Source organism: Arachis hypogaea, chromosome 13 (genome assembly GCF_003086295.3).
Source record: "Arachis hypogaea cultivar Tifrunner chromosome 13, arahy.Tifrunner.gnm2.J5K5, whole genome shotgun sequence".
NCBI classification, from domain to species: domain Eukaryota; kingdom Viridiplantae; phylum Streptophyta; class Magnoliopsida; order Fabales; family Fabaceae; genus Arachis; species Arachis hypogaea.
Window position 1 is genome coordinate 5,713,073 of NC_092048.1, and position 24,718 is coordinate 5,737,790.

At 33.5% G+C, this 24,718-nt stretch overlaps 1 protein-coding gene across 1 annotated transcript; it reads left to right on the forward strand.

Annotated features, from left to right (window-relative positions):
- The first annotated feature begins 7,635 nt into the window (after positions 1–7,635).
- On the forward strand, positions 7,636–9,567 carry LOC112736736 (small ribosomal subunit protein uS19x). The gene is made up of 4 exons (XM_025786310.3): positions 7,636–7,840; positions 7,949–8,097; positions 8,173–8,230; positions 9,124–9,567. The coding sequence occupies exons 1-4, from the start codon at positions 7,838–7,840 to the stop codon at positions 9,370–9,372; spliced, it is 459 nt and encodes a 152-aa protein (XP_025642095.1). The 5' UTR covers positions 7,636–7,837; the 3' UTR covers positions 9,373–9,567.
- Positions 9,568–24,718: the final 15,151 nt, after the last annotated feature.

Sequence of the window (24,718 nt, forward strand, 5' to 3'; positions counted from 1 at the left end):
AAAAACTATAATTTTTTTTATGTTTTTAGAAATTATAAATTTATTGAAGTTATTGGGAAATTATATATATTATTTAATATTTAATGGTTTATACAAAAAAGGAAAACCCGCCAACCCGCCAACGCACCATTAGGCAGGGCGGAAGAGAAATTCAGGATCGCCTTACTAGGCGACGCGGGGCAGGCCAACCCACCAGATGGCGGACTTTTGGTAAGACAGGACGGGCTTTTCTGTTTGTCACCCTAATGGGGACATGGACATAAGTACCTGCCCCATAGAACCTATTAAATATACGCGAATATAAAATTATTAATTTATCCTAATTTATATATACATAAATCCATTTCTTGAATTTAGTAACCCTAATTTCTGCCTCCAATTTGAATTCTTCCTTTTTTTTCCAGACTCATTCCCAGCCTCGATCCTCTCTCTCTATAACTCATTTTCTCTGCCTCTCAAGTCCGTCATTACGTCGTTCAGTATCGTCCCAAAAAAATTATGTTATGTTATTATGTTGGAATATGTTTTTATGTTTTCTCCTTTTGAAATGCTATTTTTCATAACGAATATGTTATAAATTGTGTTGAATTATATTGAATTGATTATTTTATGATTATTATATTATGTCTTTTTGTGTTAATTTTTTTCAAAAGTTTTCAAAGAATATTCGTAGATACCCGAGGAGATCTGCGTTCCCTAAGAGGTAATTAAACAGGAACTTGCAATGACAGAGAAGAAATGGGGCTTTTTTTTAAATAGAAGTGAGGGATGGGAAAGAGGCTTCTCAGGCTCCCCTGAGTACTCATTACCATATCTAACTAGCAACGAGATCCAATCTGAGCCGATTTAAGAGGGGACGTGTGGACTTCATCTGCGTTGGGCATTTAAGGTAATGAACCTAAGTCAGATTTGGGACCCTAACAATGGATTTTAGTTGATCTTGCTTGCATTGATGTCTTACTAGGCCCCAATATATCTTGGATTAATATTTTAAGTCATTATTATAGCAAATACTATACTATTTAATATTATAACACTTAGTATATATAAAAGTTGGATATATTTATAAGATATTTTTTAATTCAAATTAAAAAAATTAATTATCTCATTTTTAGTTTTAAATATTATTTTCTAATGTAATGAAAAAATGAAAATAATAATAATTACTCACATAATTAAAATAGATAATCTTAATATATACATGACACTATATATATCAAGGATTATTATATATGATATATAATTTTTTTCTTTTCTGTAATGACTATTTATATAATTTATTGAATAATTTTTTTATCTTAATATTTAATAAATTTAACATATAAAATATTATTTAACATACAAAATAAATAATTTAAGTCATTATCTAGGACAATAAAGTATAATAGTGCAAATACTTATTTATTTATTAGTAGTATAAAAGCAAGAATAAAGGTTATGAATTGAGTTAATTACATAATTAAAAAATTATGAAGAATTTCTTAAATAATAATAAAAAATAAGATCACTATTTTCACATATTACAAAGTTTATAAAAAAAAATTTGGATAATAAATCAATCCTCAATAGATTATACATTAATTTTGTCAAAAAAATAAATAATTAATACATTAGATATTATTATTTACGTACTAATATATATATATAATCAATTATTAAGTTTATAATTAATTTTTAATCCAATTGTTGGTAATTAAAATTTAAATGATTGAAATTATTAAATGCTCAATATTTTGTATCGAACTAATTTATTTTTTTATTGAAATTAAAAAAATGAGTTGTTAATCAATTCTAAATTTAAATTTAAATTTGAGTAAGAAAATAAAAAAATATTTTAAATTTTATCTCACTAATCAGAATTAATTTTAAGATAACAAATTACTTTGTACATCATATATATTGTAAAATAGTATGGTCATTTGCTATTTTTTAATGATAAATATTGTCAAATAAAATAGTGTAAGAAATTAGAAAAAATGCATTTACAAGTTTACAAAATATTAATTTATTTTTCAATAGAATAAATTATATATTGAATAACAAAAGTTGTTATTGTTTCTCTTCACACTAACTAATACTCAACGATGGTGTTTCGGTACACTATGTTACCAAGAAATATTGATCGATCTAATAACTTTTGTAATGACATAAGTTTATGAATTTGAAAAGGAAAAGTACAGGGTACTAATAAATTATCTGCCAACTTATTGTCAACAATAATTAATTATTATATTTTAAACACATGTATAAAGAAACATATCCAAAAAATACATCTATAAAGACACTTCTATTAGACTCAGTCATAAAAAAAGACATTTTTATTAGACACATCCACAAAAACACTTCCATTAAACATAGTTATAAATAAGAGTTGACAGAAGTTGGCAGAAATGCTGTTGGTAACGTAGCGGGATTGATTTGAAAATTTAGAAATTATTTCATAAAATGTGAAGTTTTAACAAGTAACAATGCTGATTATATTGTTTTGACTTTAAGAATGAATATGATACCAACAAATAAAATTGTCCCAAGTAAATTTCAACAAAACAAAAGTCCATAAGTATTGCTACTAATGGAAAATTAATCTATTTTAAAGACAAATACAATTTTTTTTCTACGGATTTTCCAACTGGTTACACAATTAGTCCGTTAGGGTATTCTTGGCACACGGAAGCTATCTTCTGTAGATACAATTGTCGTTTTATTCTTTTTTTTTTTTACCAAAGATAGGAGACTCGAACCCGCAACCTCTTAATTGAGTATGAGGAGACTATGTCATTTGAGCTATAACTCATTGGCAATTGTCGTTTTATTCTTATATGGATACATTTGTCAACGTTTATATCTTTCATAGATATAAATGGTAATTTATTCTAAATAAAAAATGAAACTTAGAAAGCTCGTTTTTGTATTTGTAATATCAAAAGATTGAAGGACGTTATAATTTCATATTTTCTTAATTTTTTAAGGTTGAACCCAATTGATTTATATAATGTGAAAATTAAAATCTAATTGGGCCGGCCAGTCCAAACCTAATTTTGTAAATATTATTGGTTCAATCTCACAATACAAAACGTCAAAACCCTCTATCTTGCGCTAGGTCGGGTGGGATTTTGGGTATCTGTTTATATTTGGATCGGGTGTTTGTTGACACTTAGCCTAGATAAAAAAAACCTGAGTGAGCAATTTATATAAAAAGTTTACTGTTACACAAAAACCCTGGCTACCAATTCATCCGCACAAACTCACAGAACTGGGCAGCTGAGGCCCAGTACAGTTGGTATACATGTTTGTCTTATACAACGTTGCATTTGGATTTTAATTTCAGCTGAGATTGATTGTTAGTTTAAGAACCCATGATATTCATAGTAGTGTGTGTAAAACATGGATATAATGTCTAGGATTGGGACTGTCCAATCTACTTGACAAAAAAAAAAAAAAAAACTCATAGAACTGGCACACATACAACGACTCAACGAGTGAACCCTCAGTGACAGCTTCTTTTTTCTTTTTGGATGGGATCCGGGCCAAAAAATCCACTCGGACCAAAACCCCAACCCGACACCAAAATAACAATTTCTATCTCTACCTAGGGGTGTTCATAAAAAAACCAAAATGTGGTTAACCGGTTAAAAAACCATAACTACATTTTGGTTAACCAGTTTAATAAAACAATTTTAAAAACCATATCCATATTTTTTAGAATTGATTAACCAAAACCAAATTAAAAAAAATCGGTTTTTAACCAGTTAACCAAAACCAAAACTAAATTAAAATCAAACCTAATTTTAAAACCAAATTACATACTCTTTCTCTCTCTCTCTCTATCTCTCTCTCTCCCTTCCTCTCCCTTTCTCTCTCCCTCCCTCTCCCCCTTCCTCTCTCTTTCTCTCTCCCTCCCTTCTTTCTCTCTCTCTCTCTCTCCCTTCTCTCTCTCCTCATATCTCTCTTTTTTCCTATTCTCCCTCCTCTCTCTCATTTTCCTCTTTCTCCTCCTCCTCTTTGTCCTCTCCTTTTCTCTCTCCCCATCCTCTCTCTCTCCCTCTTTCTATTCTCTGTCCCCTTCTCTCTCCTTTTCTTTCCCCCCTCTCTCTCTCCCCCTTCTCTCTCTCACTCATTTTTCTCTTTATCTCCTCTCTCCTTTTCCTCTCTCTCCGCTTCTCTCTCTCCATCTTTCTCCCCATTCTCTCCCTCTCTCTCGTTCTCTCTCCCTTGTCTCTCTATCCTTCTCTCCCTCTCTCTCCCCTTCCCTCTTTCTCTCTCTCCCTCTCTCTTTCTCTCCTTCTCTCTCTATCTTTCTCCTTCTCTCCGCTCTCTCACATCCTCTCTCTCCTTGCTCTCTTTCTCCCCCTCCCTTCTCTCTCTTCCTCTCTCTCTTCCCCTTCCTCTCTCTAATCATCTTTCCCCTCCTATCTCTCTCTCCTCTCCTTCTCTCTCTCTCCCATATCTCTCTCCTTTCTCCTCTATTTTCCCTTCTCTCTCTCTCTCTCTCCCCTCTCCTTCCTCTCTCTCTTTTTTTTCTTCTCTCTTTCTCTCTCTCGCTCATCTCTCTTTCCTTTTTTTTCTTTCTCTCTCTCCTCCTCTTCCTCTCTTCCTTTTCTCTCTTTCTCCTCATTCTTTTTTTACTCTCTCTTTTCTCTTTCTCTCTCAACCTTCTCTCAATCCCTATCCCTCTTCTATCTCTTTTCTCCTCTTCTCTCTAAAGCGAGAAAGAAGAGAGAGAGAGAGGAGGCGAAGATAGAGGAGGAGAAAGAAAAAAAGGAGAGAGATAAGAAGAGAGAAGAAGGATAGGAGAGAGAGAAGAGAGAGAATGAGGAAGAGAAAGAGGACAAAGAGGGAGAAAGAGAGGGGAGAGAGAGGGGATGGGGAGAGAGACAGAAAAGAGAGGAGGGGAGAGAGAAAGAGGGAGGGGGAGAGAGAGAGCATGGGGAGAGAGAGGGAGAGAAGGATAGAGAGAAAGAAAGGGGAGGGAGAGAAAGAGGAGAAGGGGAGAGAGAGATAGATAGAGAGGAGGGGGAGAGAGAGAAAAGAAAGAGAGGAGGAGAGAGAGAAAGAGAGAGAAAAGAAAGAGAAGAGGAGAGAGAGAGAGAGAGGAAGAGAAAGAGAGGGGAGGGGGAGAAAGAGAGAGAGAGAGAGAAGGAAGAGAGAAGAGGAGGGGGAGAGAAAAGGAGAGAGATGGAAATAAGGAGATAAAAAAAAATTACTCGTATCATTTAGAAAGAAAATTATTTATAGAAAATACTGAAAAGAGATAAGAAAGAAAAAGGAACGAAAGCAATGGAAGGGACTTCATTATTTACAAATGTTACTCGTATCATTTAGAAAGAAAAAATTAGATTAAAAGAATTCAATTAAAAAAAGGTTTAAAATTTTGAATTTTTGTATGTAAAAATATTAATTTTTGTGTAAAAATATAATTTTACATGTAAAAACCAATTTTATGGTATGAAAACCAATTTTTTAGTATAAAAACCGGTTTTTGGTACAAAAACCGATTTTTTGTGTAAAAATCAATTTTATGGTATAAAAACTAATTTTTAGTATAAAAACCGGTTTTTTGTGTACAAAAACCAATTATTTTTTAAAAATCGGTTTTTTATTTTAATAATCGGTTAAAAATCGGTTTTGAATTTCACTAACCGGTTAATAACCGGTTTCATCATGTAAAACCAATTTGGTTAATTAACCAATATTATATTTTTGGTTAACCAAAAAATTGGTTTGATTTTTAAATTAACCAAACCATGAACACCCCTATCTCTACCCACTCTAACTACACTAAAACCCTCAGTGACAGCTTAAGCCTCTCAATTTTGCAACAATGGTAAAAATTTTCTTTTTTTTAGATGAAACCAATTAGGCTTATATAATGTAAAAACTAAAATCGAATTGGGTCGGTCAGTCTAAACCCAATTTATAGGCATTATGGGTTCAATCTCACAATTATCTCATCTTAAAACCCATCAGCGTCCCATAGCATCCATTTTATAGTTTCGTTCATCTTTGAAAAAGTGGAGTTTCACGCTCCCAGAAGTGGAGCTTTACTGCTTCGACAAGCGGAACTATTAATCATATCTATTTCTCAAGCCTAGTTCAGTTATAAATACGATGACAATCACAAAACAATTAAGGGAGATGTAACAATATAAGAAATACAATTCAATAAGGCAAGTCATGGAAGGTACAAAAGATGTAGATATGGAAAGGGATGTTCTAGACCTGGAGGAGTCTCCAACTCAATAAGGAGATAACACAGACCGGAAATTTGTTGGCCGAATGTTAACAGGAAAGGTGTTCAATACGATCACACCACTTCATACAATAGAAATCAGAATTTTATAGAATAACTTTTCCATTCGTTTCACACCATGTAGTTCCAATTTTTGGATTATAGTATTTTGAAATTCAACAAAACTCATAGTATATTTGATGAAGACACTCAATAGAAATCGCGTTTTTTTCTTAATCGTCCCTCTCTAGTGCACAAGAACTAAAAACCTATCTTCACTAGTCATTGTAAGTCCCACTCTAATGAACTCATAACATTCTAATTGTATTTATATAACTTGTATTTCTTAATAAATCAAATTAGATGAATTTGATTTATACCACTACATCAGTATATTAGTAAATCAAATCTACTAAAGTCGATTTACTTAGATTCTTAAAACGCAATAAATCGATCAATATATTTCGATTTACACCTAAACTAGCGAAATCGAATCAAATAGATTCGATTTACATAAACTTGTAATAAATCGAATTAGGTAGTTTTGATTTATATAGATACATTGCCAAAACGAGACATCTATGTAATGTTATTTCATTTAGAATATTGATGTAATATTGACTTCCATTTGTTTTGTTTATGTGTTTTACCCTAATAATAATAAAACTTCATTGGATTATTGATTTTGTTAAAATATTTTTTATAATACAAAGATAACAATTTTATTTAATACTAATTTACTTTTTTTTCTCTAATATTTTTAATCAAATAAAGAAATTATTTTTTTATTTTTCTTTCATCTAAACAAATAAAAAAAATACATCTAAATTTTGTTTTCTTTCTATTTCTATTCTTCTATTCAATTAATACCTTATATATATATATAAGATAACTGTTGTGGGTAGAAAATATTTAACATTCGGTTGGACTCAGAACCAAGAAATATTTTGTTGGGTTCGAATTTGTTACTTTTACTTGATATTATTTTTACGTTAGATTTGAGTTTTATTTCCGGTTACTTAGCTTGGCTCAATTTTTTTATAATAAAAATATATATTTTAAAATAAAATTAATTATGTCAAATTATACTTTTATATTTTAATTAATATTTTTTATATTATATAAATTTTTTATTTTAAAATAATTTATTTTAGTATAAATATAATAAAATATTTATTAAATTTAATTTTAAAAATAAAATTTAATTATTTTAATATATAAAATTTTACAAATTTCTATATATTAACTTTACATCTAATCGGCTCGACCCGGTTTCGAGTTGCTTTCTAGTCGAATCAAAATAATTTAAAACTGTATACCAAAAAAAAAAAAATAATTTAAAACTTGTTCCGGGTCCAATTAAACTCGACCCGGCTTGGCCCTTGAATACCTCTGGTTGTGGGTTTATTTTCTGTGGATCGGGCTACGGGCCTCGTTACTGAACAAAAAATATCACAATAGAGAATCCTCGGTCTCGTGAGCCATTCATATAAATTATAAAACGTTGTCATTAGCGGTTTCGCGGAAACCCTAGCTACCACACAAGCTTACAGAGCTAGAATACATACACACAGGGAGTAGCAGCTTCAGCTTCTCAGTTTCGCAACGATGGTGAGAAATCTATATTCTCTCATTCTCAGTATCGATTTGATTTGAACCGTTCTCATCGATTCGTTGTTTCTGGTGATTAATTTTCGTTTTTGTTTTTGTGTGTTGAAGGCTGATGTGGATGCAGAGGTAGCGCCAACTGGAGTACCAAAGAAGAGGACGTTCAAGAAGTTCAGTTTCAGAGGCGTGGATCTCGATGCACTCTTGGACATGTCCACCGATGAACTCGTTAAGCTCTTCACTGCTCGTGCTCGCAGAAGGTACCTGTGTCAAACGTTTGCATTTGGATTTTGCATTTACGTGTTGAAGGTTTTAATTGTTTTTCGCTGTTGCAGGTTTCAGCGCGGTTTGACCCGCAAGCCTATGGCGCTCATCAAGAAGCTGCGTAAGGCGGTGAGTTTTCTATTTTTTAGTTTGAATGTTATTGATTCGTTATCTTTCTATATGATTGGCTTCGATTTTGATTATACCGTGCTAAGCATGAATAGTGTGATTGTTTTTTCTTGATGTATTATGTGTCTTTCATACTTGGAAAATATGCTAAGTTATGGTTTTGATTCTTATAATTTGTGTGAAAAGTCCAGAATTTCCTAGAGTGTGAATACTCATAGTGTTGATCTCTCTGATAGGGAGGAGAAACATGACCCTGTATAGCCAAAATTCAGTATATCTTTAACATCATTTGTTTTGTCGCAAGCTTTTTACCCTTTGACGTTTATTCAACTTAACTTGAAAGAGCTGTTCTCTTAGAGTGAGTTTTATGGCCTTAAAACAACACTTCTGTAACAAGAACATGGCATGTCAATTTTTGTCTCCCAATCACCTGTTTTGTCCAAGTGGCTGTTTAGGGTGTACCAAAAATATATTAGTATATGGCAGAACACATTGTGAGAATAAGGAAAATAAGTAGAAGGAAGAGTAAGTAGCAAGTTCTATGAAAAAAAACTAAGGCAGTCTTGGTTTTGCAGTGAGGACTGAGGAAATAGTTTGTGTGGGCATGTTATACAAATTCGTTTTCTTCATCTTTAACTAGTGATTGTTTTTCTGTCTGGTTTGCTTGTGCCACCTTGCTAACTCTGAATATAGTATTGCTGAGTTGCAATATATTATGATAAATTTGCTGGCTGTAGTGAATAAAATGTTTGCACATTAATTACTTAGGAAAACTGTGCTGTTGTTGTTAATTTGCATTGGTATTGGTCTTGGTCTGTTTTGTATGGATATGAATACTGTCTTGAACCAAATATTGTTTCTAATCATTCAACTGATGCCATTTGTTGAAACAGAAACGTGAGGCCCCAGCCGGTGAGAAGCCAGAGCCTGTGAGGACTCACCTCCGCAACATGATCATTGTTCCTGAGATGATTGGTAGCATCATTGGTGTTTACAATGGAAAGACCTTCAACCAAGTTGAAATCAAACCAGAAATGATTGGGCACTATCTAGCTGAGTTCTCAATCTCATACAAGCCTGTTAAGCACGGAAGACCTGGTATTGGTGCTACTCACTCTTCCAGGTTCATTCCTCTCAAGTGAAGAGATGTCACAAGGGCCCTATCCTTTTCTCTCATGTTGAACTTTTGCTTGTTTTTCGGGATTTTTTATATTTATTTTCTAGTTGATATTGCTTTACTTTTATGATATTAGTGAGCATAACTATGGATTCCAATTTTGTCTAGTGATGAACTTCCTGGATTTTGTTTTCTATATTAAATATTGTTCATGGGAAAATCATTTGATGAAGACCAAAAATCCTTTTGATAAAATATGATGCGCTATTTCAGTAATCACCACCTCTTCCAAGAATATCACATGAGATAGGTTCTTGAATCTGGAATGCAAGTTTTCATGCATAGACAATTCATATTAGAGGCTAATTAGGTTAAACATGGCTACTGAAGTAAAACTAGATGGAAACATTGCAATAACAATTGTATAACTTCTATAGTCACCAAATCACACTGCTCGAGTTGAGTAGTAATCAATTAAAGATTTTAAACAGCTCCACTGCACTGAATGGAACCGATATTGTTAGTCAATTTCCTCCCCGATCTTGAATCTTTTGTCGGCAACGAATCCATTTTCTGAATCCTTCACTTGCGAAACCCGAAAATCTTGCTCTTGAATTTGTTGCGTATAAAAGTTAAATAAACACTCCAGGGTAGGTTTGGGAAGTATCAATAGTCACAAAGCAATATGTGTGTAGTGGTAGTGAAGATGCAATCCTGCAAGGAACTGGATTTAATTGAGCAGATTTATCAATCACAAAAAATTGACAGTCTAATCGAAATTCATCAATCAGTTTCTCCATAGATATAGAATTGCCACAATGTTTTCAATTTTGCAGTTTATAAGGATTTTGTTAACCATATTTAATAAGAGTTTTTGGTATGTTTTATACTTTGTAACCTTGAAAAGTGAGAGAGAAAGATGATTTCATATAAGGTGAGTCTTTTAAATTTTGAAAACTTTACTCTAGATAATAAAAATGATCCACATTATTAATATATCACAAATGTAACAAAAAAAATATTTTTTCTTAATGCACCTAAGAAGTTCTGGTTGATTTAGTTTTACTGGAAAAAATTATACAAATAGTATTTTTGTAAATCATATAAATTATGTTTAGTTAATGTTTACAAACTCTGTCTATGCTACACCTGTAGTACGTAGTCAGCATCAAATCCGGATAAAGGAGGAGGGTTGTGTTACGTCTTTGATAGCCAACATAAAAACTTAGTTGCATCTTCATGACATGGATCAAAGACGTTATTGCGCTAAAGTTAGGTTGTTGCCTATAAGTAACGCGCTGTATGACTTGCGTACAATGTCAAATGTGCAAGAGCCATTGTATCGGTGTCCGAGTGTAGTGTTAAATGAGTAAGAGTTCTCGTGTTTTCGTGAACGGACGAGGGTAAATAAGCTAGTTCACAAAGAAAAAGGTAAAAATAAAGGTCGGAGCGAGGGAAGGTTGAGATTTGAGACATGGAACATAGACACTCTAACAGAAAAATTCATGGAGGTGGTGGATACCATGACAAGAAGGAAGATTAACATCATGTGCCTACAAGAAACAAAATGGGTCGACGTGAAGGCTAGGGAGTTGGATACCTCCGGATTCAAACTTTGGTATACAAGAAAGGTGAATAATAGGAATGGATAAAGTATTATTGTGGATAAGTAGTGGAAGAAGGACGTAGTGGATGTCAAGAAAGTGGGGGATCAGATCATCTTTATCAAACTTGGTGGAAGGAAGTACTTTTCATGTGATTAGCACTTATGTACCGCAAGTGAGTTTGGACAAGCAATACAAGCTAAGGTTTTGGGAGGATCTAGAGAGTTTGGTCCAAAACATACATTTGGGAGATAACATTTTTTTAGGAGGAGATTTAAATGGCTATGTTAGAAGAGAAGTGACTGGATATGAAAGTATTCACGGAGGTCATAGTTTCGGGGTAGTTAATACCGATAGTAAAACTATTTTGGACTTTTTCTCAATCTTTGACCTTCTCATTGCAAATACATGTTTTAAAAAGAAAGACGAGCATCTTATAACCTATAGGAGTGAGTGACATGACAAACTCTCAAATCGACTTTATCTTGTTGAGGAGAGTTGACCGAAAATTTTGCATTAATTGTAAAATTATTCCGGGAGAGAGTTTAACAACACAACAATGGATGCTCATCATGGATTTTCGCATTGAGCAAAAAATGAGAAAAAGACATCATACAAAGAGCCCAATGACGAGGTGGTGGCGGATGAAAGGTGAGGAACAAAGAAGCTTCCTAAGACGGATAAAAGAAGAGGCAAAGTGAGAAAGGGATGAAAACGCGGAGGAAATGTGGAGGAAGATGGCAGAAGTTATTAGAAGAACAAAAGAAAGTTTTAGTAAATCTAGAGGGATATGACCAAGAGACAAGGAGTCTTGGGGGTGGAATGCAAGTGTACAAGAAAGATAAATGCAAAAAGGGAGTACTTTAAAGAGTGGTCTTTGTGCCGCAATGCAGAAAATTGAAAAAAATATAAGGCAGCTAAGAAAAAGACAAAAGTGGCTGTAAGTGAAGTAAGAATAAAAGCATACGAGGGTTTTTACCAGCCTTTAGACATGAAGGAAGGAAAAAAATGTATATATAGAATCACAAAGAGCCGTGAAAGGAGAACAAGAGACTTGGATCATGTTAAGTGCATAAAGGATAAAGACAGAGATGTTTTGGCTCAAGATGAGAAGATCAATGAAAGGTGGAAGAGCTACTTCTACGAGTTATTTAATGAAGGACAGAAAACTCTTCCGAACCTTGGCCGGTTATGCACGAGAGAAGAAGATCAAAATTTTGACTATTATCGAAAGATTTGAGAATTTGAGGTAAAAGAGGCTTTAAAGCGGATAAAAAATGGTAGGGCAGTAGGACCAAATAATATTCTGATTGAAGTTTGGAAGGGCTTTAGAGAGAAATATATCAGTTGGTTAACCAAGCTTTTTAATGAGATTTTAAGGTCAAAGAAGATGTTAGATGAGTGGAGAAAGAGCAACTTGGTACCTATCTACAAAAATAAGGGAGATATACAAAGTTGCAGAAACTATAGACAGATCAAACTCATAAGTTATACTATGAAGTTATGGGAAATGGTAATAGAACGGAGGTTGAGATAAGAGGCATAAGTAACAGAGAACTAATTTGGTTTTATGCCAGACAGATCTACCATTGAAGCTACATACCTATCTACATATCGTGTTTATTGATTTGGAAAAAGCGTATGATAGGGTGTGAAGGGAGGTCCAGTGGAAGGTTTTGGAAAGGAAAAGAGTAACGATCGCATATATTCGCGCAATTAAAGACATGTATGATGGAGCTACAACTAGTCTGAAAACTCAAGATGGTGTGACATAGAAATTTTCTATTGGTATAGAATTACACCAAAGATCATCCTTAAGTTCATACCATTTCAAATTAGTCTTGGAAGTACTCACAGAGCATATCCAAGAACCTATGTCATGGTGCATACCTTTTGCCAATGATATCGTCCTTATGGGAGAGTCAAGGGAATACCTAAATAAGAAGTTGAATTTATGGAGAGAAGCTCTAGAAGTGTATAGTCTGCGCATAAGCCATAGCAAATGGAATATATGGAATGTAATTTTGGCCGCCGAAGGAAAAACTCTAATACAGAGGTGAAAATTGGAAAAATCATCCTACAAGAAATTAAAAGTTTTAAGTATCTTGGGTATATCATACAAGATAATGGAAAGATTGAAAGGATGTAAATAATAGGATCAAAGTAGGTTAGTCAAAATAGCGGAGTGCGTCTGGTCTTATATGTGACAAAAAAATCCTTTAAAACGTAAAGGTAAATTCTATCGCAATGCTATAAGACCGGCTATGCTTTATGGTACAGAGTGTTGGACGGTTAAAGGAAAGCACGAATATAAGTTAAATGTGACAGAGATGAAGATGTTGAGATGGATGAGTGGTCATATGCGACTGGATAGAATAAGGAACGAAGATATGAGAGAGAGAGAGAGAGAGAGAGAGAGAGAGAGAGAGAGAGAGAGAGAGAGAGAGAGAGAGAGAGTTGGAGTAGCATTTATTGTGAAAAAGATGGTAGAATCGTGTTTTAGGTGGTTTGGACATGTAAGAAGAAGACCGACAGAGCACTCAATTAGGAGGGTGGATGAGATGAAAGATGGATAACAGGTGACATGCAAAAGAAGACCTAGGAAGACCATCCATAAGGTGATCAAACAAAATTTATATGTAAACAGTATCTCTATAGACATGATACATGATAAAGCTCAATAGCGTCATTTGATTCATATAACTAGAGGCGGAGCTTAGTTTGGACAAAAGTGGGCATCCCCCCTCCCCCAAAATTTTATAAAATAATTAGTAGTTTTACCTTAAAAAGAAAAGGTAGCTCAATTGGTTGAAGTTGTATATTCCTAGCTAACTGTATTCGACGCCTATTTTCAATTTTCACACAAATTTTTTACTTTTTTGTTTTTTGTCAGAGTTGGAGCTAGGAAAACTCAACCCAAAAATAAAATAGTACAAGACTCTCCTCCCTCATAATTACTATCTATCCTTTTCCTCAAACTAATAACTCTGTCTCGCAATTATTTCGAATGTTTATTTTAAATATAATGGTTAATGGTTGAAATGGATTTTTGACAAATTTAAACATAATTAAATTCAATATCATTATAAAAATTAAAAAATAGTATTATTGTATTCAATAAATATTAGTATTATTATATTTATGTAAACTGATAGAGAATTTTTAAGTTACAATCTTAAAAGTTTTAATTTTTCAAACTAAGTTCTAAATAATTATATTCTTTCATATTATCTTTAAAAAATTAAGTATTTTATAATTTTTATCTTTATAATTATTTATTTATTATCGTATTACTACCAACTAAAAAATAATTATATTTATAAATTTTTTAATATAAATACTATTATAATCTTTACGTTAAAATTTTTGGTGCACTCAAAAATTTTCTTCAAATTTTGCCATTGCATGTAGCTAATCCTATTTAATGGGATAAGATTTTATTGTTATTGTTATTGTTGTTAGTTAATATTTACATTTATAAAATACTATTTTAATATATATATTTTATAAAGATAATAAATTTAAAAATTTAGATCTTCTAAATTTTGAATTTTTACTTTAGAGAGTAAAGTGTGATTTTTTATTATTTATTTCATAGGTAAGACGAAAAAAAAAATACGAGAGAGAAACTATTCAAGGGTGAGAGATCACACTTTACTCTTTAGAGTGAAATTTAAAATTTAGAAGATTCAAATCCTAAATTTTAATATGTACATGTATCATAGTTGATTTTTTAAAATAGGGTAAAGTATATTTTTTGTCCCTGAAGTTTACTAAAAGTTTCAAAAATACCCCTAAGTTTTAATTTGTTTCAATTTTATCCTTAATGTTTTCGATTTGCATCAATTTTATCCTTATCTTCAAATTTTTTGGTCAAACTATGGTCAACATTAATTTTTTCCAATAACACCCCCCAAACCCTAGTCTCTTTCATCATCATCAAGAACTCTCTTTCATCATCATCAAGAACAACAACTACCCAACTTCCCCGCCGCCGTTTGCGCCCCAACTCCGGCCACCGCAAGTGATGTATATCAAATCTTCCTTCTCTCTTTCATGGAGAAGACTCCATTACAAGACCCAGCATTCCACCACCGACCCCTGACCATGGCTCCAACCAACAAGTACTACGAAGCACTTGAAATTGAATCCATCAACATTTAAGAAGAAGAAGCAGAATAAAAAATGGGCAACGACAACATCAACAACAACAAAATACAACAACAGCTCCATGCAACAACAGATCAAAACTCCATAACAAATAAGAGGTACATGTCCCTTCTGATTCTCAATTACTTTCTTCTCTTTGTGGGTATCGTATATATCTTCAAGCATATTCTCAAAGATTTCAACAAAAAGATTCTACCTTTATCATCTTCGTTGGAATCATGTTGGAAATTAACAACCTTCTCTTCTCATGGGGCGTTATATCTTTCAGTTTGAAAGTGTTGAAGGTAAGGTTCCATGAAAGTTGTTGGAGTTAAGCCAGAGATGCTCGAGCTTCTTTAGAGCTCCGATGATGACCGAAATCCCACCGAAAAAGCCATTGTAGGACAAGTTAATGAGCTGGCGTTGAGATTTGGAGGAGAAGTCATTGGAACGTCGCCGGAAAATGTGCGGGAAGACAAATCGAGGTACCAGAGGAAGTTCGTTATGTGGCCGAAGAGCGTGCCGGAGAAGAGGTTGTGAGCGAGGTTGAGTAGCTGGAGGTTGGCGAGGTTAGGTTGGTGAGGTTGAGGAGCGGCGGAGGGAGGTGGCTGGAGAGGGAGTTATTCTGGAGGTATACTACACAGCAGAAGAGATAATCAGAGAGGGATTGAGGGATGGCTGGATGGGATTGTTGCTGAGTGAGTTTGGAGATGATGATGAAAGAGAATAGGGTTTGGGGGGGTGTTATTGGAAAAAATTAATGTTGACCATAGTTTGACCAAAAAATTTGAAGATAAGGATAAAATTGATGCAAATCGAAAACATTAAGGATAAAATTGAAACAAATTAAAACTTAGGGGTATTTTTAAAACTTTTGGTAAACTTCAGGGACAAAAAATATACTTTACCCTTTAAAATATTACTCTATTTTTTTTGCTGTGGTTCTATTAGTCTCCTAAATTGTAAATTATGAAATATATTATGGTATTTTAGTAATTTGAAATGGACACCAAAATTTAAAGTCTAATATTATAGGTCGCATTTATTTTTGGAGACAGGACACAGAGACATGGACAACGAAAATTTAAAAAGTGTTTGGAGGCAGAAACATGGACACTGGACACATTGTCTCCGAAAAAGATTTTTATATTTTTGTATCCATTCTTTTATCAAGGACAATGATGGATACGAAATTTGATAAAGTGGACACAGATTTTTCTTATGAAATTTTTTTTTGTCTATAGATATTTTTTATTATTCCATTATTAACTCTTCTTATTTTTCCTAATTTGAGCTTTTTCTCTACATCGTCGTTATCAGGGAGGTACTCTCTCCTCTATGCTTTTTTTTTTATCTCAGCGTTTTTTTTCTTTTTCTTTTTTTACGAGGTACTCTCTTCTTGTATAATTTTTTACTTGGTTGGATAATTCCTTCCTTTTTATTGTTCTTATTTCAATACCATTTTTACCTTGTTGGTTCATAGACCAGTTCTTCTTGTAATCCTCTGTACTCTTATGCAATTGTTTTCGGAGACAGGACACAGATAAAAGGACAACGAATGTTTAAAAGTGTTTGGAGGCACAGACTTAAACACCGAACACATTGTCTCCGAATTTTTTTTATATTTTTTTTGTCTATAGATCTCTTACACATTCTTATTTTCCTTAATTTGAGTTTCTTCTCTGCATCATCGTTTTCAGGTACTCTCTTTTTCCTACTTTTTTTTTATCTCGGCTTTCTTTTTCTTTCTCTTTTTATCAGGTATTCTCTTTATGTAGAATTTTTTAATTGGCTGGATAATTTTTTCTTTTTTACTGTTCTTATTTCAATACCATTTTTATCTTGTTGGTTCTTAGACCAATTCTTCTTGTAATCCTCTATACTCTTATGTACTCCTATGTATTCCTACGTACTCTCATTCTCTATTAAATTCGTTTGTACCTGATGCGAAAAATTTGGAATCACATGTCTATTTTAGTAATTTCATATAATATTTTTGTCTTATTCATGTGTATTCAAACATAATACTGGATATTACATTAGTGTCATCGTATCTAAACATAATACATAAAACATAATTTTTAATGCATCTGTTCTATTATCTCTGTCTCAGTACTGTCTTGTCGGCAAAAACAAAGGCACTTGTCACTCCTACGGCCATAGTCCTCTTCACTTTCCCACGGCCATAGTCCGCTCATATATTGAACTTGTCACTCCCACGGCCACGCAAAGTCCTCCTTACTTTCTTTGAGTCCGAAACGGATAGGAAGTTAAAATCCATGAAGAAAGTTCCGATAGAGCTATGCTCCGGTTATCCCTACAATTTTTTCTTATAAGTTTCTCTCTGAACTCTCCACCGCTAACCACTCAGAACCGCCACGAAAACCATCATGCTCTCCATTGCAACCCTCAACTTTTTAACTCCATTTAACCACTTACAGATTACACTGTCCGTCGTATCTTTAACCGTCACTTTCTCCTCCCATCCACATTCTCAATACTAACCAAATTATTAGCTAAGGTTCCAGCTTCAACAAACAAAGAAAAAAATATAGCATCGTTACTATGTACTCCTCTGTACTCTTACGTACTCCTATGTATTCCTACGTACTCTCATTCTCTATTAAGTTCGGTTGTACTTGATGCAAAAACTTTGGAATCACATGACTATTTTAGTCTTTTTATATAATATTTTAGTTTTATTCATGTGTATTCAAACATAATACTGGATATTACATTAGTATCTTGTACATGGTATCTAAACATAATACATAAAAGATAATTTTTAATGTGTCTGTTGTATTGTTTCTGTCTCAATTCTGTCTTGTCGCCAAACACAAACACACTTGTCACTCCCACTGACAGAGTCCTCTTTGTAATACCCCGTTACCCTAAACCTTACCTCTAGCGGTAAATCGAAGGATAACAAAGTGCCACGACAGTTTTAAAGCTCTTTACAGTAATAATAGTAGAAGAAAATAGTAATACTAGAAGTCCAATGAAGGAATAAAGTTCAAAGTTGCTTAAAGCGAAATTACAAAATGGGAAGCGTTCACACACGATAACTAAACACATAGGTACGAACAGAACAAAACATACTATATATAAAACCTTGTAGATAGCTCCAGGATACACAAGATAATAATTAAATTAACAAGATATATATATATATACAAAAAGAGGATTAATCACAGCCTACGAAATTTAGGCCAACTAGTCAAACTGAATACAACAGAGTTTTGATGTTTAAAGCAGCAACTACCTATCTCTCAAAGTTTTCATAAATAAAGCCTCTAAGGCAACAAGGTTATATAAATACAAAGGATGAGAGAGTAACTATATCAAAATAAAGTAGAATAAAACAAAGATGAAACCATACTCCACTCTATCACCATCTCGCAACTCACTGAGGTGGGTACGACCTGCATCTGAAAATTAACAACATATGGTATGAGAATCGGAGGTTCTCAGTATGATAACAGTGCTCAATATGTAAGATGTAAGGTTCCGGGATGCCAAAGGCAATCCTAGAACTTAACATCGAAAACAGATATTCAAACTTAACCAAAAATAAATAATTTAAACCAAGCACCATAAATAGGGTTATCTAAACTTAGGGGTATTTCTATCTAATATTAATCACACCTCTGTATCCCACAGCCTTCGCCAACCTAACCTCCGTGCGAGCCCATCGCCACTGCTCCTCGATCCTCCTCAACGCTAGTAAAACACATTTAATGCAAACAAGTAAAGCACAAATAGTATTAATGTATAACAGATAAGTCAATTAGCATTTAGACATATTAATCAAATAGGCATAACTCAAGTAATCAAAACAAACAAGCAGGTAGAAGATGCATATGATGAATGCCTACCCTATTTGGCTCGTGATATCACTTGTTGGTTCAAAATGCCAACCCGACACATCCCTGGGATGTCTCCTTTCTGCCACGACCAGTGTTATAGTGCCCTACTCACTCTTTATAGTGCCCAGCACTTTATCTTGCGTCCCGTGAGTTATAGTGCCCGGCACACTCTTTCGGGTTATAGTGCCCGAGTTCACTCTGGCGGCAGAAAGGTTATGTGAGCGGGAGACTACCACAGTCCTCACATCTCAACGTAGGCGGGAGACTGTCTCGGCCCCTACGCCGGCACCGCTACCTTGACAAGCGGGAGACTACCACAGTCCTTGCCCAAGGCGCACAGCGACTTACCAATCATTACAGTTCAGTAATACAGCACAACTCATAGCATAATTCCTCTTATACTCATTCCAATCTCATCATCCAACATCAATATCTCAAGTTCATCATCAACCTAGCCCCCATTAGTTCACAAGACAAACCACCCAACTGACATACCAAGCCTAAGTCACTGTCTTCTAAAACCCGTATATAAGTCCATTAAATATCAAACATAAACCCATCTATACTAGTCTTAGGCCTAATTATTAACCACAAGTCTTAAAGAGGAGTTATGGAAGTTTGAAAATTTAGAGAACCCTTAAAAGTGAAGAAAAAAATCATTTTTTCAGCAAAACAGGGTGTATGCGTACGATGACAAACGTATGCGTACGCATACCATAAGTTCACGTACGCATGAGGGCCTGACAGAGATACACGCTCGCGTATGGGGGTGCTCGCATACGCATGCCATCTCAGAATTGCAAAAATTCTGTAAAGTTGCAGAAATCAGTTTTAAACCCCAAACTTTAAACGTTCATAACTTCCTCTACAAAAATCCATTTTCCTCAAACTTTATAACATTTTAAAGTTCTTGAAATTATATTTAATTTAAAGTAAATTCCAATCAATTTTGAAAATCGAGGCTCAAGTTATGATCCACCAAAGTTTAAAAAAAAATCAAGTTTTACACAAAAACATAAAAATTCTCTAGTTTTCAAATTCCAAAACCAAACCAAACCAAAACATACTCAAACATCATAAAATACTACCTCCTACATCAATTCACCATTTCATAGCATTCCCATCAATTTCAACACCTATTCCCACTCATTCTCTTCCAACTCTTCCCACTGCAAATCCAACACAATTCACAACTTCCAAATCAAAATATTAATATTAACCAATTTGCACAATCCAACCATTTATAAACCCCATCCATCTTATGACATCTTCAATCCTCATAAATTATATCATTCAATACCAATATCAATCCTCAATATCATTCATTAACAATAACATCATAATATCATCAAAATCATCATATTCATCAAAATCATCACACATCATCAATTCAATAAATTTAACAACCAATTCAATCCTATCCTAAGGTCCACTAGCCTAAGTTTCCAGAAATATTACATATTACATAAAGAAAATCGAAATCATACCTTGACCGATTCTCAAAATACACCAAACACCAAAACGAAGCCACCAAGCTCGATCTAAAGCCTCAAACCAACTTCAACAAATACCAAAACTCAATCTAACATCATACAACATACCAACATCAAACCTAGGGTTCACAAAAATAACTAAACACAAAGGTTTAGTGAGACCTCACCTTACCCAACGAGATTAGGGACAAAAATCAACAATATTCCAATGCTAGATCAGTCCTAAATAAACAAAACACAAAGAAACTAAAAAATCCAAAGCCATTTTCGAGTTTTGGGTTAGGGGAAAAAATTGGAGCTAGAGAAAAAGTTTCTTACCAACAAAAATAAGTTAAAAATGACGGACTCAACGAGAGTTTCACGTGGCCACAAACGGCTCGTCAATCGGAGCTCCGAATCAAAAGCTATGGAGCTTTGAAGGAGGAGGTGAATAATGAAACCCCAATCGCCCCTCTTCTCTTCTTCTCACCGCCCCTCTCTCTCTTGTTTCTGAAAAATGAGGCCAAATGGTCTCAAACTCACTTATATATGTTAGGCTTGGACCCAACTTAGGTTCGGTCCAATCCGTTAGCATTTTTTGTTCGTTTGGCACACTTTGGGCCTTACCTTTAAGATTAACACCCGATTTTCGATTCTAAATTATTTTTGTCCTTTCAAAACAATAAATTAAATTTTCAAAATCTTATTTTCCTCAAAATGCGGTACCAGATAGACTAGAGTCGGTATTGCCGGCATAAGCTCCGGTACGCATTTTTACAAAAATCTTTCACAAAATATACATTTTCCAACTCAGAAATATTCATTGAAATCAAATTTTAGCTTTATATTTTAAAAAGAATATTTTTATATTTGTGAACCAAGTTCGGGCAATTAAATTATTATTTTATTAAAGCGTTTACTCCGGTTCTTACACTCTTCACTTTCTTTGAGTCCGAAACCGATAGAAAAATTTGTCTTATAAATATTAAATACCCCGCTCATATATTGAATTTGTTACTCCCACGGCCACGCAGAGTCCTCTTCACTTTCTCTGAGTCTGAAGCGAATAGGAAGTTAAATTCGATGAGAAAAGTTTCGATAGAGCTACGCTCCGGTTATTCCTACAATTTTTTCTTACAAGTTCCTCTCTGAACTCTCCACCGCAAACCACTCAGAACCGCCACGAAAATCACCATACTCTCCATTATAATCCTCAACCTTTCAACTCCATTCAACCACTTCCAGGTTACACTGTCCGCTGTATCTTCAACCGTCACTCTCTCTTTCCATCCACATTTTCACTATTATCCAAATTATTAGCTAAGGTTCCTTATAGTTTCAACAAACAATTGAAAAAAAATGGCATCGTTACTATGCGTTTGTTTTCAGAGACATGACACAGAGACATAGACAACCAATGTTTAAAAAGTGTTTGGAGGCAGAGACATGAACATTGAACACATTGTCTCCAAAAAGTTTTTTATATTTTCATATCCACTCTTTTATCAAGGACAATGATGGACACAGAATTTGAAAAAGTGCACACGGATTTTTTTTATGATTTTTTTTTGTCTATGGATATTTTTTATTATTCCACAATTACCCCCTTCTTATTTTCCTTAATGTGAGCTTCTTCTCTACATCGTCATTCTTAGAGAGGTACTCTCTTTTCTCTGCTCTTTTTTTTATCTCGGCATTCTTTTTTATTATTCCTTTCTTGTTATTGTTCTTATTTCAATACCATTTTTACCTTGTTGGTTCATAGACCAATTCTTCTTGTAATCCTTTGTACTTTTACATACTCCTATGTATTCCTAAGTACTCTCATTCCCTATTAAATTCGTTTGTACTTGATGTGAAAAATTTGGAATCACATGGCTATTTTAGTCATTTCATATAATATTTTAGTCTTATTCTTGTGTATTGAAATATAATACTGGATATTACATTAGTGTCTTGTACATGGTATGTAAACATAATACATAAAAGATAATTTTTAATGTATCTGTTCTATTGTCTCTGTCTCATATTCTGTCATATCTCCAAAAACAAACGCACTTATCACTCCCACAGCCAGAAAAATTTATGTCCCGCTCATATATTGAACTTGTCACTCCACGGCCACGCGGAGTCCTTTTACTTTCTCGGAGTCAAATAGGAACTTAAAGTTGACGAGAAAAGTTCCGATAGAGCTACGCTCCGATTATTCCTACAATTTTTTCTTATAAGTTCCTCTCTGAATTCTCCACCGCTAACCACTTAGAACCGCCACGAAAACCATCATGTTCTCCATTGCAACCTTCAACCTTCCAACTCCATTCAACCACTTTCAGATTACACTGTCCGCCGTATCTTCAACCGTCACTCTCTCCTCCCATCCACATTCTCACTGCTATCCAAATTATTAGCTAAGGTTCTATATAGTTTCAACAACAGAGCAAAAAATAGGGCATATTACTATGCGTTTGTTTTCGGAGACAGGACACAGAGACATGGACAACGTATGTTTAAAAAGTATTTCGAAGCAGAGACATGAATATTAAACACATTGTCTCCGAAAAGTTTTTTATATTTTTGTGTCTACTCTTTTATCAAGGACAATGATGGATATAGAATTTGAGAAAATGCACACGGATTGATTTTATGATTTTTTTTGTTTTTGTCTATATATATTTTTTATTATTCCACTACCGTTTCTTATTTTCCTTAATTTGAACTTCTTCGAGAGATACTTTCTTTTCTCTACTCTTTTTTTTATCTCAGCGTTCTTTTTTTTTATTATTCATTCCTTCTTATTATTCTTATTTCAATACCATTTTTACTTTGTTGGTTCATAGACCAATTTTTCTTGTAATCCTCTAGACTCTTACGTACTCTTATGTATACTCTCATTCTCTATTAAATTCGTTTGTACTTGATGCGAAAAATTTGAAATTACATTACTATTTTAGTCATTTCATATAATATTTTAGTCTTGTTCATATCATGTAATCATGTGTATTCAAATATAGTACTGGACATTTCATTAGTGTCTTGTACATGGTATTCAAACATAATACATAAAAGATAATTTTTAATGTCTTTATCCTATTGTATCTGTCTCAGTGTCATATTCTGTCCTATTTTTAAAAGGGGAGTGTTAGGGGAACAATGAAAAATACACTACACCTTAATTTAATGCTATTAGTTAAATTTATTCTTTTAACTCTATTAATTCACATTGTTTACACATTGTTCAAAAATTTTGTTGGTTACCTATACTTTTCCTTTCTAAAAACAAACGCAACAAGAGACGAATAATCAAAGATGAGAGACTAATTAAATTAGGTTATTTTAGTGATTAATTCATTAGTCCAAAAAAAAATAAGTGTCGGTATTTAAATTTTGCTTTGTATATATAGCAAATTATTAGTCCATGACACCCTTAAATGAAACTCTAATTTAGGATAAATTAGTCCTTGACTTATCAAGTTAAAAAATAGGGTTAATACTCAAATTCGTCCCCGAAAGATTACGCGATCTTCATTTTCGTCCTCGAACGATTTTTTTAATCAAATTAGTCCCTGAAAGATAAAAAATAAGTCAAATTAGTTCTCTTGTCAGTTGGGCGATGATGTGGCACGTTAAGTGCCACGTGGCAGGTCAGCAACACGTGGCACGTCAGTGACACGTGGCAGGTCAGTGACACGTGGCATATCCAGGTCAACGCCACGTGTCACTTGACATGTAAAAAAGATTTTTATAGTCAAAATAGTCCTTGAAAGTCTAGAAATAAGTCATTTTCATCCCTTAAATTTTAAAAATTAGTCAAACTAGTCCTTATATAATTTTTTTTTATTTTTTCTTCATAATATTAAATTTGAAATATTTTTTGATACTACTAATTTTAATAGAAATGTAATTGACAAACAAAATATTAGTAATTGTATCTTTTCTTGTTAAAAATTTTTCCAATAAAATTATCTCTCTCCTTTAATTCTTCTCAAAATCTCTCTTATTCTTTTCTATTATAAAACATTTTTCTTACATACATTTTGCTGGAATATATATATATACTCAAAATTGAAATGTATGTATTTATTAATCTAAACAAAGTTATATGCTCGAAATCAAAATTTATGTATTGTTACGGATCCGGCCCACGGATCCCGGACCCAAGGTTAAACCCGAACCCGGTTCCTCGAGTCCGACCCGTCTCCTTCTTCCGGAAGGCCCGGAAACGGCCCTTTAGAACTCCTAACCGACTTTCGAATTCAAACGTCTCCCTTATCTTAGCCAAA

What these genes read in the sequence shown, in the direction of transcription:
- LOC112736736 (XM_025786310.3), top strand. An exon ending in ACTGCTCGTGCTCGCAGAAG is followed by an intron (nt 8,098 to 8,172) that starts GTACCTGTGTCA and finishes TCGCTGTTGCAG; the next exon opens with GTTTCAGCGCGGTTTGACCC. An exon ending in TCAAGAAGCTGCGTAAGGCG is followed by an intron (nt 8,231 to 9,123) that starts GTGAGTTTTCTA and finishes TTGTTGAAACAG; the next exon opens with AAACGTGAGGCCCCAGCCGG.